General features: G+C 38.4%; 1 protein-coding gene across 6 annotated transcripts in view; it reads left to right on the forward strand.

The window, feature by feature from the left end:
* The window catches only part of LOC136873986 (ankyrin repeat domain-containing protein 17), a 918,230-nt gene that overhangs the window by 524,473 nt on the left and 376,955 nt on the right, over positions 1–16,802 (forward strand). For all 6 annotated transcript variants that reach the window (XM_067147404.2, XM_067147402.2, XM_068227616.1 and 3 more), the window contains one exon: positions 1,985–2,201. In XM_067147404.2, coding sequence (XP_067003505.2) covers positions 1,985–2,201 — 217 coding nt within the window. The remainder of the gene's footprint in view (positions 1–1,984; positions 2,202–16,802) is intronic.

Below are 16,802 nucleotides of genomic sequence, written 5' to 3' on the forward strand. Positions count from 1 at the left end.
AGTAATGAAAAAAAGGTGAAAACCGACAAAGTGCAATGGCACAGGAAAAGATAAAACCTACTTATTTCCAGCCATGCTTGTTGTACAGTTGGCATGGATCTAGCATTTAATTTGATACATAAGATGTGTCTAATATCTTGTAATAACATTAGATGTATTCTTCATATACTGATCTCTCTGACTATAAATCCCATTTTCTATCTCGACATCTTAAAAAAGGTTCTGTAAATAGGTAAAGGCATGTCGTGGGGGTTAATCTGAATGATATTTCTGAGAAGCCAAACACCCTTTTCGAGTTCCACATCTCAACTTTGAATAACCTTAAGTTGACAAGTAGTCAAACGATCTTCCACGTCCTACACAACACTTTTCACACTATTTGCCCCTTCCGAAAAGTCCCCCTCATCACATTAGACAATTCCCTTCCTTTATCCCTCCCCTACCTCTACTTATTCCTTACTTCCTTATTTGCTTCACATTTTGCCTCCCTTACACATGGAAATTCTAAGTTCCCATGGAGGGAATTAGATATGGCCTGAAAGCCATTATCTGATTTTTTTTTTCTCCCTTACACATGTCAATCATCACGGCACGCTGATAAAGGTGAGCCTCATAATTTAACTTGTTCTAAATTTCTTACCCCTTATTTCATTTCTATTTAAATATACTTTTCTATAGGCTTCATATATCCACATTGAACTGAGGAACTCGAGTCCTACACTGTATCCTAGGACTTCATGTATGTCGCTTTCCACTCTTCGACGTGCCGATAAAACAAATGCCTATTAGACCTTGCTTAGCAACAACTGTACACAGGCTGTATCTCTCAGGATCAAATTTTCAACGAGTCATCCCTCAAGATTTTATGTTGGATCAAGCTTTTTAACTCGTTATTTACCATCAATTCAATGTGTTTTTACGTGATTACAGCACAGCAGGAATATACAAGACTGTTATGTTACAAATGAACTTGAACTGAATTTACTTCTTCATAAAAAGTGTTGATATTTGTACATACACCCTTTTGACTGCGAATAATGTCTTACATCTGTTATGTGTTTATAATTGTTATGATTTAGTCCTTTTGCCCTGTTCTCTTAATTGGCTGATGTTGACACTTAAAATGTGTCTAAACCGGTCCCAAAGTTTACATGTTGTAACTTAATAACAGTGTATTGAAAAGGTGGAACCTCTATACTTTGTTTTTAGTATTGTTATTCTCAGTTCAATACAGTACAATTATGTTTTTAACTTTAAATATACAGTAATTACCAAGAATGTGAATATTCTAACCTGTTCGGTTTTCATTTTCTTGCTTATTTCTTCCCAAGCATTGTCTCCTGCATTGTCGTTGTTGTTGTTGTTGCAATAATACTTGCGGGGTCATATCGTAGAGGAAATTATATTTTTGGACTAAACTGATAAGTTTTTCCATGTCCATTACAAGTAAATTCAATGAACTATCGCAAAACAAAGTTCCCGACTGTAAGCAGAAGCACCTGATTTCCCAGGTGGTGCACATTTGCTGCCAAATAGCCATTCAAAAGATCCTGGTCATCTACTGAGTTGCACGAATGTTGATAATTCTGTACGATACTATTCCGCTAGTCAAATAATATTCTTGGCAGCAAATCTTGTACAGTTTGATTCAACTCATAGTGATCGCCACCTTTATTTCCCGTTCAAACACATCTTAAAAACAAATTCTGTTCTGCTTGTTTTGTTTCTATTCCACTTCGTGGGAGCATGCCTTAATATTTGCTTGCTGTAAGCATTATATTACAGTGTTCAGCTTCAGTTGCTGCCTTAAGAAGCGGCCAAGTAAGAGTACTATATAATTTACACAAGGTCTTCTGGTTTACAGAATCATGAACATATTTACAAGTAAGGCTGTAAGAAATATTTCTACCTACTGATCCATTTCTTTAACCCAAGTTCCACTTAGAGGTTTTATCATTTCTGTGCTTAATGATTCATTTTTCAGATCATTCCGCAGACAAATGTGGACCATTCGGATCTATCAGGACTACTGTCAGACCAGCAACAGCGGTGTCAGTTGTTTGCTGCTGCTGCTGAAGAAGCTCTGGCTGAAGTTGACAAGACCAGCAAGTCAGAAGAGACTTCTAGGATTGAATTGGAAGAAGCCATGGATGAAGTTGCCCAGACCTTGGGAGGATTCAGTTTGGAAGATATGACTCTAGGTTTGTAGGTGTGACAGAATGCTGTAATGATGTTGTTTTTCCTTCAACAAATATTAATTGTGCAGATAGGTGCAGTTCTCTCTTCAACCAACAGATTTCTCTTTACGAATCAACAATTAATAGAATCACCAATTAGTGTAATAGTAAATCAGAAGTTCTTGTAAATGATGTTACTAATGGTATAACTGGGGATTTAAAATTCCTAATTAAGATACTGGTTTCATGCCTGCCAATTTTCTTATTTTAGGCCGGAGACTCCCGATTTTCAACGGTTTTTCCTGCCTCGCGGTTATTTTATTATTTCTCCCGATTTTAGGATTTTTTTGGTGAACTTAAAACATTTGTTTTCAAATCCTGCCATTTCAACTTCGTACATCAGTGGCCGGAAGTTCTACATTCATTGGCCGCTTTCAAATGAAATATCAACGTTTATTATTACGAGAAATACGCGCAAATGTGCAATGTTTATTGAAACCTGTATATCGATTGTCAGTCTACCGTTCTCGTGTGCTGTGTTGTTCGTTCGCATCAGTCTGGTCAGTTCTAGAGGCTAGTCGCTAGATTTTGAGTCTTTTCTAATAATTGACAGAATTTCAAAGATAGTGACTAGTGACTTTTCTACGTATTTTAGGAGCCTTTCGGAGACAATTCTGGTGAGTTTTAATTTATTACTTGATAAAAATATCATTGCCCTCACATAATCACACAGGTGCATGATGCAGTTTCCTGAACCCTTAAGTTAACGTTCCATTGTTGGTCATATGCCTCGGCTGCTTCAGTAGAGCAGTATCGTACTCTTGGATCTTGGGGTCGTTAAGAGTTTTTTTTCTGTCACTACATCGATGAAACGATAGGGTTCAGAAGAGAGCGTAACTATTTTAAATGAGGACCAAAAATGTTCTTACAATAATATTTATTCATTGTAAATCATGATAATTCATTAATTAGATTGGCAAGGAAATCACTTAGTTTTCACAACATATTATAATGCAGTCACAGTGCATAACGTGAGTGGTGAAGTTTTACTGAAATTATTTATTATTGTCTTTCAAAGAATGAAAATATAGTGTAAAATTCGTGAACAGCAAAAACCCTGAAAACTAGAATAAAACCTGAAAATCGGGCACAATTTATCCAAACAATAACTGAGAGGTAATCCACACGATCTGTAGAAAAACTTACCTTCAACAAATAGAATTCCAGATTTACATTTAATTTACGTTATCCACCAGTCTTCTATCCTGTCGGAAATTGGAACATCCCCCAAACGGATCCTTAATCGAACCAAATCTACTATCAGTTGCTTTGGATAGGTTTTGAAATATTACTAGCAAGCATGTTGTTCATTACAAGTTTACAGCAATTATCACATTCAAAAATAAAATTCTGCCATGTATCGCTATCTTGTGACACCCATAATTTACAGAGGAATCCCGATCCTGAAACATGCATCACCCCAAAGAGATGGTCAGAAGGAAACACAACACTTCATCCGAGGGAAACTTACGTTATATCGTCCTGAAGAAACAAAACTGCGAAATGCAGGAAGACATTAATTCATTATGCATTAAGAAGAAATGCCAAACACTGAAGATAGAGAAAAGTGATAAATCACTTGAAAATATTCTTACCAAACCAGCTTTCAGGTTTTAAAACAATTACATCATTAAGTTCGTTAAATTACAAGTCCACAATATAATACAAATAAATCTTTCTTTATTCTATAACTACGACTACCATTACAAATCTATCTACACCTGTCCCATTAAACTAAACCACAAGTGATCGGTAGATCAACTTCTCGCATAAATAATATTTTATTCGAATCAGAAGTACATTAGAATAATACAACATTTAAAAGGAACAAACTATATACACAAATATATACAAGTAAAAGGTCTATAACAGTATATGTCTTACAGATGTCACACCAATTTTGCCCAAAATGTGGACACTTCAAGGGCATTTGGATTGGCCAGCACCAAGTCTTCCATTGTGCAGTTTGATGGACACGGGGCAGCATAGCAGGTGTTCGGTTGTCTGAAATTCACCACAGTCACAAAAGCCGGTATCAATGGGAAAGTTCCATTTTTGTAGATTCGCTCTGGTTCTACCCAGTCCAGATCTAAGTCTTTTTAAGGACCTCCATGTCAACCCGTCCAGGAGGCAACACTTCCCGTGGTTCCATCCATTTCAAAAGGCCAGGGGTCTTTTGTTTCCATTTGGTAATCTTGACTTTGTCCGATGATCCTTCCAGGTGTTCTGATGATGGTAAAAAGGCTTTCCTGGACTTCAGTCTTCATTGGGCAGGTTGGTATCCAAAGAGTGCATGTGAAGGCATTAAATTTGTTTTAAGCCTTTCGTTATTAGCAGCGACCTCTCTCCTGACATCACAAGGAGCAATACCGGCAAGGTAATTGATTTTCTCGAGAGGAGTTGGCTTCAGGACACCAGTAATTATTCTACAGCTTTCATTGAGTGCCACATCAGTCTGTTTTGAGTGGGCAGATTTGTACCACACTGGACAGGCATATTCACTGCCAGAGTAACATAAGGCTAGTGCAGTAGTTCCAACAGTTTGTGGGTGTGTGCCCCAAGTAGATCCACCAAGTTTTCTAAGTAGTATGTTCCTGGAAGAGACCTTTTGTTTTACATTCATACAGTGCACCTTGAAGTCCGGCTCCATGGCTAAATGGTTAGCATGCTGGCCTTTGGTCACAGGGGTCCCACGTTCGATTCCCGGCAGGGTCGAGAATTTTAACCTTAATTGGTTAATTTCGCTGGCACTGGGGCTGGGTGTATGTGCCGTCTTCATCACCATTTCATCCTCATCACGACACGCAGGTCGCCTACAGGTGTCAAATCAAAAGACTTGCATCTGGCGAGCTGAACTTGTCCTCGGACACTCCCGGCACTAAAAGCCATACACCATTTCATTTTTCATTTCAGTGCACCTTGAAGGTGACACTGTGATCGAGAGTGACGCTCAAGTATTTGGGATGGAAGCAGTGGTCTAGTGTAGCTCCATTGCATGTCACGAGTTTCCTGTTGGCTTGTAGATGTCGTGAATGAAATGCACAAACTTGGGTTTTGCTCGGGTTTGGCACAGGTTGGTTTTGATCATAGTAGTTGCCGAGTTCTTCTAGGGCAGCTTTCAGGGTGCATTTTATCGCTTCAAAACTATCTGACTGGACAGCGAGAGCAAGGTCATCAGCATAGGTAAAACTCTTGGTGTCTTGAGGCTGTGGCTGATCATTTGTGTATATATTAAATAACAAAGGCGCCAGTACACTTCCTTGAGGTAAGCCATTCTATTGAGTTCGCCAACGACTTCGCCGGCCCTGAAATTCAACAAGGAATCGGCGCGGTTATGAAGAAGTGTAACTACCAGTCGTGTTAACTCAAGATCTTCAGTAAGACTGTGAAATTCTTTTTAACTGGAGTCTATGGTTTACCATGTCAAACACTGCTGTGAGATCAACAAATGAGACTCCTGTGACTTTTTAAAACTCAAAGCCATCTTCAATGTGCTGAGTTAGATGCAAAATCTGGGAGGTGCAATTTCTTCCAGGTCTAAATCCTGACTGCTGTGGAATAAGAAGTGGGTCAATAACTTCAGCAAGGCGATTCAAAATCATTCGTTCCATGATTTTATACAAGTGGCATAGAAGAGATACTGGTCTATAACTTTTTGGATCTTCAGGGTTTTTGCCTAGTTTTAGGATTGCAATCACCCGTGCCTTCCACCAAATCTTTGGGATGTTGGATAATGCTAGGCATTTGTTGAATAATTCCACGAGCCACAACTTTTTTCCAGAACCGAAGTGCTTTATTTGCTCAGTGCAGATATTGTCCAAACCTGCAGCTTTACCACTTTTGCACATTGTAATACCAATTTCTAATTCAGTGAGAATACATAATGTGAATAACGAAAAATGAAAATAAAATATATTTACAGCTGACGAATTAAAACTGCATTCGTAATGTAATTCCTACATAAATCAACTAAGTGTCAACACTTGGCACTATCATAATATGCCGGACACCCGAACGATAAATCTTAAAAGTAAATAAACAAAACAAAAGTTCATCGAACTTGAACACAAGCAGCTAAGCAGTAAGGATCAGTCTCCATTAGCTAGGTTTCCATGTAGGAAAACCCTTACATTCATGCCACTAGGTGATGCAACGCTATTATGGGAGCACCTTCTGGCTAGTAAGAATTATGCCGAAACGTGCCCTAAATAGTACCTGCTAATACCTCTCGCATTCGTATTCACTACTGCAAACACTAACATCGTTCAAGTCGATTCGCAAAAATGCGTAACCTATGACTTGACTATATACAGATGAGGCCCTAATCCTGTCATTGAGCCAACGTTACTGTGTCTACTCATCTTTTAGTTATATAATGCATGCGGCATCCTAAATATCGTTGAGTCAACGTTATGGTATCTGTACAACGTTCATACAGCCAGGCAAAATCGAAACTTTTAACACAATGTCCGGATATTTAACTCTGATCCTGGTTGAAATTCTAACACATGAAGTGAAATTCGCTACAGAAATGAACTCGAACCGGGAAATATTACTGTCTATTCCTACAATGAAGTGTGAAATCGAAATTAAACAACATGTCCGAATAGTTTAATATATTCCTCACTACAGTCTCAACACATGCAGTGTTCACAAAATAAAATCAACTCAACTCGTTTAATATTATGCAATATCACGGAAAACAATAATCACTACCATCACGATATCCATGCCATAACTCAAGTGTGAGGCTCCAACTCTCCTTTCATGTTAACATGCCAAACAGGCATCACCATAAACTGTCCAGTGATGTAACTGTTCATCAATCTACTCAAGCTAAACTATCATTGTAATATAATTCGTTTTTCACACCTGCATTGTTTCTAGTCACCGATAATTTCATCCCGTAAAGATACAGAATAGAATTAAATTTTTTACCGGACGAGTTGGCCGTGCGGTTAGGAGCGCGCAGCTGTCAGCTTGCATCCGGGAGATAGTGGGTTTGAACCCTGAAGATGGTTTTCCGTGGTTTCCCATTTTCATACCAGACAAATGCTGGGGCTGTACCTTAATTTAGGCCACAGCCCCTTTTTTCCCATTCCTAGGCCTTTCCTATCCCATCGCCGCCATAAGAGCTATCTGTGTTAGTGCGAAATAAAACTAGCAGAATAATTCAATTTACAATAATCAAGTATTATCTTGACCCTGTGTCAGAATGTGTTTCGTTAGTGGGGTTGGCTATCACAAAATGCACTTTGCTGGTATCAAATAGGACCGTCACTTAGACTTAATTGCTGTTACCTACGGTCTTACATAAAATAATAATCATAGGGGAAACATCAACTTGTACTAAAAATAGGCATTACAACGCGCTCACTTGGATTTGACAACCTTTAAATTCATTAACCATTTTGGATTGTTACAGGACATCATTCATCGTATACAGCTAATCTCAGACATATTACACCTCAACTTACACACCATGTCACAAAAATTCCTATCCATCAAAATACAGGACTTCGGCATCCTGCTCACTCATAAAATACAGGCTCACTCTGCCTTTAACATCTTCCTAACTATTCTCACAATATTTCATTTCCATTACAATCCATTTTCTTCTTGCTTGAAACTTTTATGTACAAGCAATCCTATGACCAAACCACTTCATAATGATCTCACAATTAACTTCTCGCAATTTTTCCTGACCTCAGAAGCAAAATAGCATACCGTGATTTTCTGTATCACAATTACACGGTGTCACAAAATTTAAGTGTCACAAAAATGCCAACTTCATAATTTCCTTCACTGGATTTCGATATAAACCGCAAATCTCGCTTATAACTGCTGAACACATAATTTATCATATCAAATTTTATCCTGACGTGATTATTATTATTATTATTATTATTATTATTATTATTATTATTATTACTATTATTATTATTATTATCATTATTATATAATTCACAATTTTATAATTGGGTTTATGACCTTCTTCGGTACAATGTACATGGAAGAAGCACTATTTAGTACATACGCACATATGCTTCATACATATCGGCATATACTTACATTGTTAACCAATAAATTTGACAGATATTTATGAGATATTTACTATACATAAATGGTTAAAATTATTAGTGGTTGATTTTCATTATTCCTCTGTATATGGTGGTGAATGGTTCGTGCCAATAAACTTCCTCATGGCAAGTGGACAGGATTGCTGCTTTTTGTTATTCTCTGTGAGAGGGTGATTAAGGGCTTCAGTGCTCCTGTGTATTGTCTTTGGTATAATACCATTACATCCAATCACTACTGGAATTATGATAACATTGTTTAGTTTCCACATGGTTTTTATCTCTGTGGCCAGATCTGTGTATTTGGAAATCTTCTGTGTATGTGTTGATTGGAGGTTGTGAGTATTAGGGCATGCTATATATATTATGTAGCAGATTTTCTTGTTTTTATCTACAAAAGTTATATCTGGTCTATTGCACGTAATATTTTTATCAGTAATGATACTTCTATCCCAGTAAATTTTGTAATTTTTGCTTTCCAAGACTGATTGGGATTTGTACTTCCGATATGCTGTGGTACAGTGGATTAGGTTATTTTTTCGGGCTAATTTCTGGTGAATGATTTTTGCAATTTGATCATGTCTGTACTTGTAGTCAGTGTTTGCCATTAATTGACTACCTGAGGTTATGTGCTGAATGGTTTCTGGAGATGTATTACATTGTCGGGACAGATCTGAATAGACAGACGGATCATGCAGTATATGCTTTCTGTAGTTCCTTGTGGCAATGATTTGATCTTGTATGGCAAACACGAAGCCCTCTGATTCTGGGTATATATCAGTGTGTGTCAGCCACGCATGCGGCGCTTGTTTGTCGATATATGGCTGATTTAACTCATTTGGATAACATCCATGAAGAGGTTTCTTTTTCACAGAATTATCTTTTCCTCATTTGTGGAGAATGACATTGCAAGTGAAGCCATGGTGTTCAGATTGAGGGGTGTAAAACCGTCATCTGCTACAACCATTGCGGTATGTAGGGCAGAGGTTTCTGATTTATGTTTGAAGTAGCACTTTAATGACGTAATTTGTTCACTGTGTAATTTCTCAAGGTCTATTAGTCCACGACCACCATCAGAACGAGGCAGAGTGAGTCTTTCTAAGGCTGATTTTGGATGATGCATGTTGTGCTTTGTCAGTATCACATTCACTTTCGTTTGAAGATCCTTCAACTCAGTTGTAGTCCACTTTGACTCCAGATGAGTATGTAAGAACAGGTATAGCAAATGTGTTGATGGCCTTAACGATGCTTTTTCCTGCGAGCTTAGAACGCACGATTCGCCTTACTCGTTCAATATATGTCATTCTCAATGCCTGTTTTGTGTCCTTGTGTTGAATCCTTGCTGATTGGTTATATCCAAGATATCGATATGTTTCATTTGTTGTCAGTGGTGAGATATCCGTTGCTTCAGAGTGGATGCCCTGTGCCGAGAAAGAGTCCCTCCTAATTGTCTGAGTAACACATTTATCGAGTCCAAATTTCATGCAGATGTCTGTGGAGAAATTGTGGGTAATTGAGACAAGGTGTTCAAGTTGTCTTTGTGATGCAGCATACAGTTTCAGATCATCCATATACAGTAGATGTGAAATTTTGTAGATTGTTCTTTGCTTATTTCTGATAGTGAATCCACATGTTGTTGAACTCAGTAACTCTGATAGTGGGTTCAGAGCAAGACAAAACCATAGCGGACTGAGGTAATCCCCTTGGAAAATGCCTCTTTTAATTGGTATGAGGTCAGTTACCACACATTCTTCTCCATTGTGGAGGTTAATAGTAGTTTTTCAAGTCTGCATGGTAGTTGCTAGGAATGTCACTATTTTAAGATCAACTGTATATATTCTAAGGACCTCAACAAGCCAGGAATGTGGCACTGAGTCAAATGCCTTTCTGTAATCTATGAAACAAGTGTGCAAATTTCGGTTGTTATGGTATACTCTTTCCATGATTATACTATCAATTATTAATTGTTCTTTACAGCCTTTTGTGAACCGTTATCAGCCCTTTTGTTCCTCAGCGATGATGTCATTGGTCTTGCAATGATTCTGGATTCTGTTTGCTACAAGTGATGTTATAATTTAGTATAAAGTTAGTAGGCATGTGATAGGTCGGTAGTTAGCAGGATTTGCCATGTTGTTATTTTTAGATTTTAGGTATGTGATTCCTGTAGTGAGAAAGTGTGGGAAGGCATCTGGTTTACTGATGAAAATTTGTATGTGCTAGGTGAGTAATCTGTGAACACTGGTAAATTTCTTATAGTAGTAATTGTGTATGCGGTCTATTCCTGAGGTCTTCCAATTATGTGAATTGCCAATCGCTGTTACAACCTCCTCTAATGTGAAATCTGCTTGGGTCATGCTTTCAATATTCTCAGCTTTCTTCTTGATAGTTCTAAGCCAGTGTGCCTCTTCATTATGTTTTATGGATGCATCCCATATAGTTGACCAGTATTCTCTTATGCTCTCTGCAGTTGGTATCCCATTGCTATTCTGCATGTTAGCAGTCTCAGGTGTCCTAAGTTTGTTGCAAAATAGCTTCTCATTCTCATTAAAAAGAGAGATGATTATTATTATTATTATTATTATTATTATTATTATTATTATTATTTGACTTCTTCACACTCATAACGGTTATTTTATCATTCATTATTGTAACTTTTACTGGTCCGAACATTATTTCATTGCAATATTTAACTTCACTTTTACATTTTTAAAAAGAAGTTTAAACACATTTTAATGTCTTGCACGCTGACATAAATAATAGACAATTCCCCTCCACAGTAGAATGACGATAAGACACTTCCTCATCATCGCAATATACTTGATTACACACGCCACTTATGCAGCGCAATGTTTTGATTTACTAATTAATTTAAAGGGACAAGCATTTACATCTCTAACTACAAAACATAATATTTAAATTAGGCAGACCTGTAAATTGTAGTTGTTTCGGCATTGCATTATCTTGACTTCATCTTGTGCCAGCAACCTTCAATTTAACCTTCATAATTGCAGGGTGCCTTCTACTCTTGAATATTACCTTGTATATACACAGATTTTACCCTTGGCTTGAGGCAACACATGCTATCATAAATTAATCTATACACATGTAACAGCTAAACCTCCTTGTTTCATATCAAGAACTCAACTAATTCAGCTTGTGGAATCTTCCCAACTCCTTTCTAACCAGATGTTCACAGGTGTGATTGACCGTGCTACATAAAGCTTATCATTATTTATAAGCTTATCTCCGCCAGACTTACATCTTCCCTTACCAATTATAAAAAAATAACATTTTCCACAATAATTCACAAAAACTATCTGCGGTCTCCCTATGAGAAGTTTGGTAATCCTATATTTATTAAACTTTTTATTCTCTTCCTCGACCATGATAGATGTGTTAACCACAATGTTTCAATAGCTTGTTTTGTCTTCGTTCACCATTTAACAGTTGGGAAATTGTCGTCTTTAATGTTGCCTGGCGTAGGTTCACACTGTCGTAACATAGAATTATGACTGATTTCTTTGAGACTCGTTCCAAAGATTCCACCTGATTTTCCAGTCATGTTGGTGTTGTTTGCTGACTTTTCATGTTACTTTAACGGGTGTAATTAATTAATTTCATGGATTAGGGTTGCTGCACATTTTTACTGTATGTCCTTGACACGTGTTTCCCTCATGGCCAACATATACTATGTGAACAAAAGTATCCAGACATCCCCAAAAACATACGTTTTTCATCTTAGGTGCATTGTGCTGCCACCTACTGCCAAGAACTCCATAGCAGCGACCTTAGTAGTTGTTCAGCATCAAGAGAGAGCAGAACGGGGCGCTCCGCAGAACTCGCGGATTTCGAACATGGTCAGGTGATGGGTGTCACTTGTGTCAGAAGTCTGTACGCGAGATTTCCACACTCGTAAACATCCCTAGGTCCACTGTTTCTGATGTGATAGTGAAGTGAAAACTTGGAGGGACACGTACAGCATGAAAGCGTACAGGCCGGCCTCGTCTGTTGGCTGATAGAGACCGCCGACATTTGATGAGGGTCGTTAAGTGTAATAGGCAGGCATCTATCCAGACCATCACACAGGAATTCCAAACTGCATCAGGATCCATTCCAACTTGGATTTCATGTTCGAGCAGCTGCCCATAAGCCACACATCACGCAGGTCAATGCCAAACGATGCCTCGCTTAATGTAAGAAGTGTAAACATTGGGCGACTGAACAGTGGAAAAACGTCGTATGGAGGTACGAATCACGGTACACAATGTGGCGATCCGATGGCAGGGTGTGGGTATGGCGAATGCCCGGTGAACGTCATCTGCCAGCGTGTGTAGTACCAAAAGTAAAATTCGGAGGCGGTGGTGTTATGGTGTGGTCGTGCTTTTCTTGGAGGGGGCTTGCACCCGTTGTTGTTTTGCATGGCACTATCACAGCACAGGCCTACATTGATGTTTTAAGCACCTTCTTGCTTCCCACTGTTGAAGATCGTGTACATTTATGTACATTTTCTTCCCCCGCCCCTTTTAGTTAGTGATTATTAGAGGCATGATTATTTCGCTTTAAATTTTGAACGATTTCGCGAGAAGGATACTAATTTTTGCGTTATTTCGCGAAGTAGATATTGCCGTTTCGCTTTAATGAAATTTTAAAATTAATCATTAAAAGTTTCATTACTATCACTGATCGTTGATTGTGGAGGTTTAATTGATAGACTGGACATACCTGGTACATACTTCTGAAGCCATTTCCGGTCTGCAAGGTCATCTACCCTCTCCAGCGGGATGCTGGTTTTGAGTAGCATGGCTGTTATATTGTGAATAAATTCTATTTTTTTACTATAGCTATCTTCTGCATATCTAATGAGAGTTCTATTGTGGCCTGCTGTTTCACTGTTGGCGTGCTAAATTTACGTTCTGAATGTTCCTTGTTTAAAAAAAAATGTTTTGAGACAGTGTCTTTTTCCTCCCACTCGATACGAACATTACAAAATTTACACATTAAAATATTGCTTTCCGAAACGTATAAACCTTCACTCGCAAACTGTTTAGCTCTGCTGTGCACCGTAACACTTGTCGAGCGACCCATCTTCGCTACTGTCTGTGATCAGTCGCTTTCTTAATTTTACCTGACCACGAAGCCGAAATACTCCAGTCAATTGTGCTGCTTGTAGACGTCATTAGGTATTCCAGGATTGCACAATGCCGTGAGGAGACAGGCTGGGGAGGGATTACCAGCCACCAAAAGAACAACATTCCAAACATTTCGTTTGGCAAAAAGCCTGGAGCCAACCCCTTTTCTTTGATGCCATGTCTTACAGAGATTTTCCAGAACATTAATGATAAATTTCTTTCCTGTTGATTAATCTTTGTTCGCTCTTCATTTTCTTTTCATACATAATCTTGGAACAAAATGTCAAGTTCGTTATTCACTACAGATTTCGCTGTAATATCGTGATATAATTGAATTTCGCTTTAAAATGGCCTTATCGCTTTAATTTGCTTTAATTCGCGAATATAATATCCATATATTCTTAACCAGGAACATATGATTCGTGAAGATATCGCAAAATCGCTTCAAATTATTTTTTGTCGCGTTTATCGTTAATGCGAAAAAATCGTGCCTTTTGTGATTATTCTTACGTTGAGTGTGCTGGTCACCAGGAAAGTTGCATTTGTCTATATATTTGCTGACGGAGGTATTTACCATAAGTACGTCTATTAAACACAGCTGACGTGATGCAAACGCTTTATAATATTTGGTGGATCCAAAGGTGCTACTGTCTCAACTTTAGTGCGAGTCAGATAGATATTGTCCTCCCACTGTTATTAATACTGTTTGATGTTATTTGAAAGCACGTATGGCAAGTGATATTTGTGTCAAAGATATTGTGACACTTGAAAATTCTCAAGCAACTTCCCAAGATTTCACCAGCTCAGAGTGTAAAGCCAACCACTCCATGCCATATTTGCAGTAAACAATTCTGATCAGTTAACATCCACATTAGTAAGGCTTATCATCTCAGCATAGGGAGAACGTTGCCCTACATGTGACAGCTAACAATTCCTCCCTTCCAGCTACACCATTAAGTGATGATAGTGAAGTTAATGATTTGCCAGTTAAGATTCAAAGTGACATCAACCAAATTACTACTCTCAACAATGAATTGGGGAAATGGCGGAATACATTCATGGAGAATCTTGAAATCGACTTACTTGGTCGGAAAGTAGAAGCCCCTACCGATTTCCTAGCACAATCTATCACACTTTTACCCAGACCTAAATATCCATCTACAAGCTCAAAAGGGAGGATTAATTTCAGAAAACAACATAAATTACAAACATTCCAGCAATCCTACTAGATCATCCAAAAGGTTTTGGTGGGGGGAGGCGGTGCTAGAAAGGACAATTTGACTTCTACAAGTAGGGATTGAAAATTGTATGTACCATTTTACAAAATGGGACCAATAAACAATGTAAAATAATTAAAGACAAATTACATGACTCATTTTCGGCAACGTTTTCGCAGGAAGACACCAACGTTTGGAGTGATTATAACGAGCACATTACTAGCAGCAGTGAACAATTGACGAATGATCAATACATCCCTTCAGTCAGCCAGCAGGATGTTATACTGTCAATGAAGTCAGTTGAGATTGATACAGCGCCTGGTCCTAATCGAGTACTAACGAGAGCAGTTGAAAGTGAAACTGTTTTGTCAATCTTAGCACTGATTTTTTACTCGTATATCGTTAACTAGCTATCTTCCTCCACGACTTCATAAGGCTAGAACCATATTGATCCACAAAGCTGGCAGTGAAACACATTGGAAACTGGAAACCAATAAGAATTTGCTCGATACTAAGAAGAATTTTGGAGAGAATACTGGACTTAAGATTGCGAAGCTACGTCAGTTTCCACAGAAATATGCAAGGTTTCTCTTCTTGTCTTTGGACATAAATGAATGTAACAATTCTGGACAGCATATTATGAACTGCAAAATTAAGATGATGTAACAATATTTCTCGACATCACTTAGGCGTTTGATGTGTTAGGCCATCTCCATATTGAGAAAACAATAGACCATCGAGAATTACCAACTAAAGCAAATAATAGTTCAGTTGCAAACAGGTAACTCGACTGTTAGAGAAGCAAATGGGGAACGGTCTGCATCGATCCAACTTAGACGAGGAGTTATGCAAGGAGCGTCACTGTCACCAGCTCTAAACAACTTAGCTACATACTTCATATTGGATGAACTCTCCTCTCCTCAGAGTATGGTTATCAGCTTATTCCATGATTTCAGAAACTAACTTGCTTAGGGTTTGCAGATGACGCCATTATAACTGTCAGTAGCCAAGAACACGTCGCAGTACTCATTGGCATGGCCAGCAAGGCATTTACAGAAATCGGCTAAGTCCATCAAAATCAGTGGCTATAATTATTTTGTAAAGGGAAGACTTTCTTACTGCCCTTTCGTAATTGAAGAGAACATTTTTACTCTTCAACACCTTAAAACCGGACAAAAATATTCAATATTTTGGAGTCGGCTTTCACGACAAAATTATCTTTGATCACTAAAAGGTTATAAATGACCTAAAATGCAATCTCGACAATTTAGCAAAGAGTCTTTTGTTAAAAGCAGAGCAAAAGTTATTGGTTGTAAATCAGTTCATATGGCCCACTCTTACATACCCCCTGTGGAATGCTAATACCATTAAAATTCAGCAGTCCTTCTTAATTCATGTCGACAAGATCATCAGAAGCACAATTGAAGAAATTCATCAGTTACCTGCAGACACTCCAGGCAGCTCTCTGTAAACTGCAAGGAAAATGAAGGGGCTTGGGCTGTAGAAAGCAGAATGGGAGGCACCACTTCAACATCTTAACATCTTTCACTTGCTAGAGAAGGCTGGTAATGAATACTTAATATCATTGCGCAATCTGGTAGAAGAGAGGAAACTGTGCGTTGAGAGACTTGACCTAAGAAATGCAAAGGGAAAATGAGTATAGCAAACAGTGTGCATTGAGAACTCTTGGTAAGGGAGCAATCCTCTATCAGGAATACACACCAGATAACTGATGGATCGATACCCTAAATGGACTCTCCGGATCAGAGTGGAAAGATGCGTTGAAAGTGCAATACAACGTGATTCCTGTACGGGCCCTCCCTGGACGTAGCCGGGATGGAGTCCACTGCAGTGAACCTGAAACTCTAGCTCATGTTCTTAGTTCATGTCCACGGAGGGGGTTGCTTAGGAATTTTAGGCACAACAGAATAAGATCCAGAATTGGAGCAGCATTCTCCCAAGGAAGAGGTGTCGTGTTGCTGGTGGTAGAAGCAACTAGAGAATAGATATAATCGCTATTGACCCCGAAAAACACTTTGCATATATTCTGGACTCCACCATTAGATGTGAGGTCGGCTCAAGTCAAAGACTCAGAGAAGCGAGCCATCTATGAACCAACCATCAGCTACAGTACTTCAAAGA

The sequence above is a fragment of the Anabrus simplex genome, chromosome 5 (genome assembly GCF_040414725.1).
Source record: "Anabrus simplex isolate iqAnaSimp1 chromosome 5, ASM4041472v1, whole genome shotgun sequence".
In the NCBI taxonomy this organism is placed as follows: Eukaryota; Metazoa; Arthropoda; class Insecta; order Orthoptera; family Tettigoniidae; genus Anabrus; species Anabrus simplex.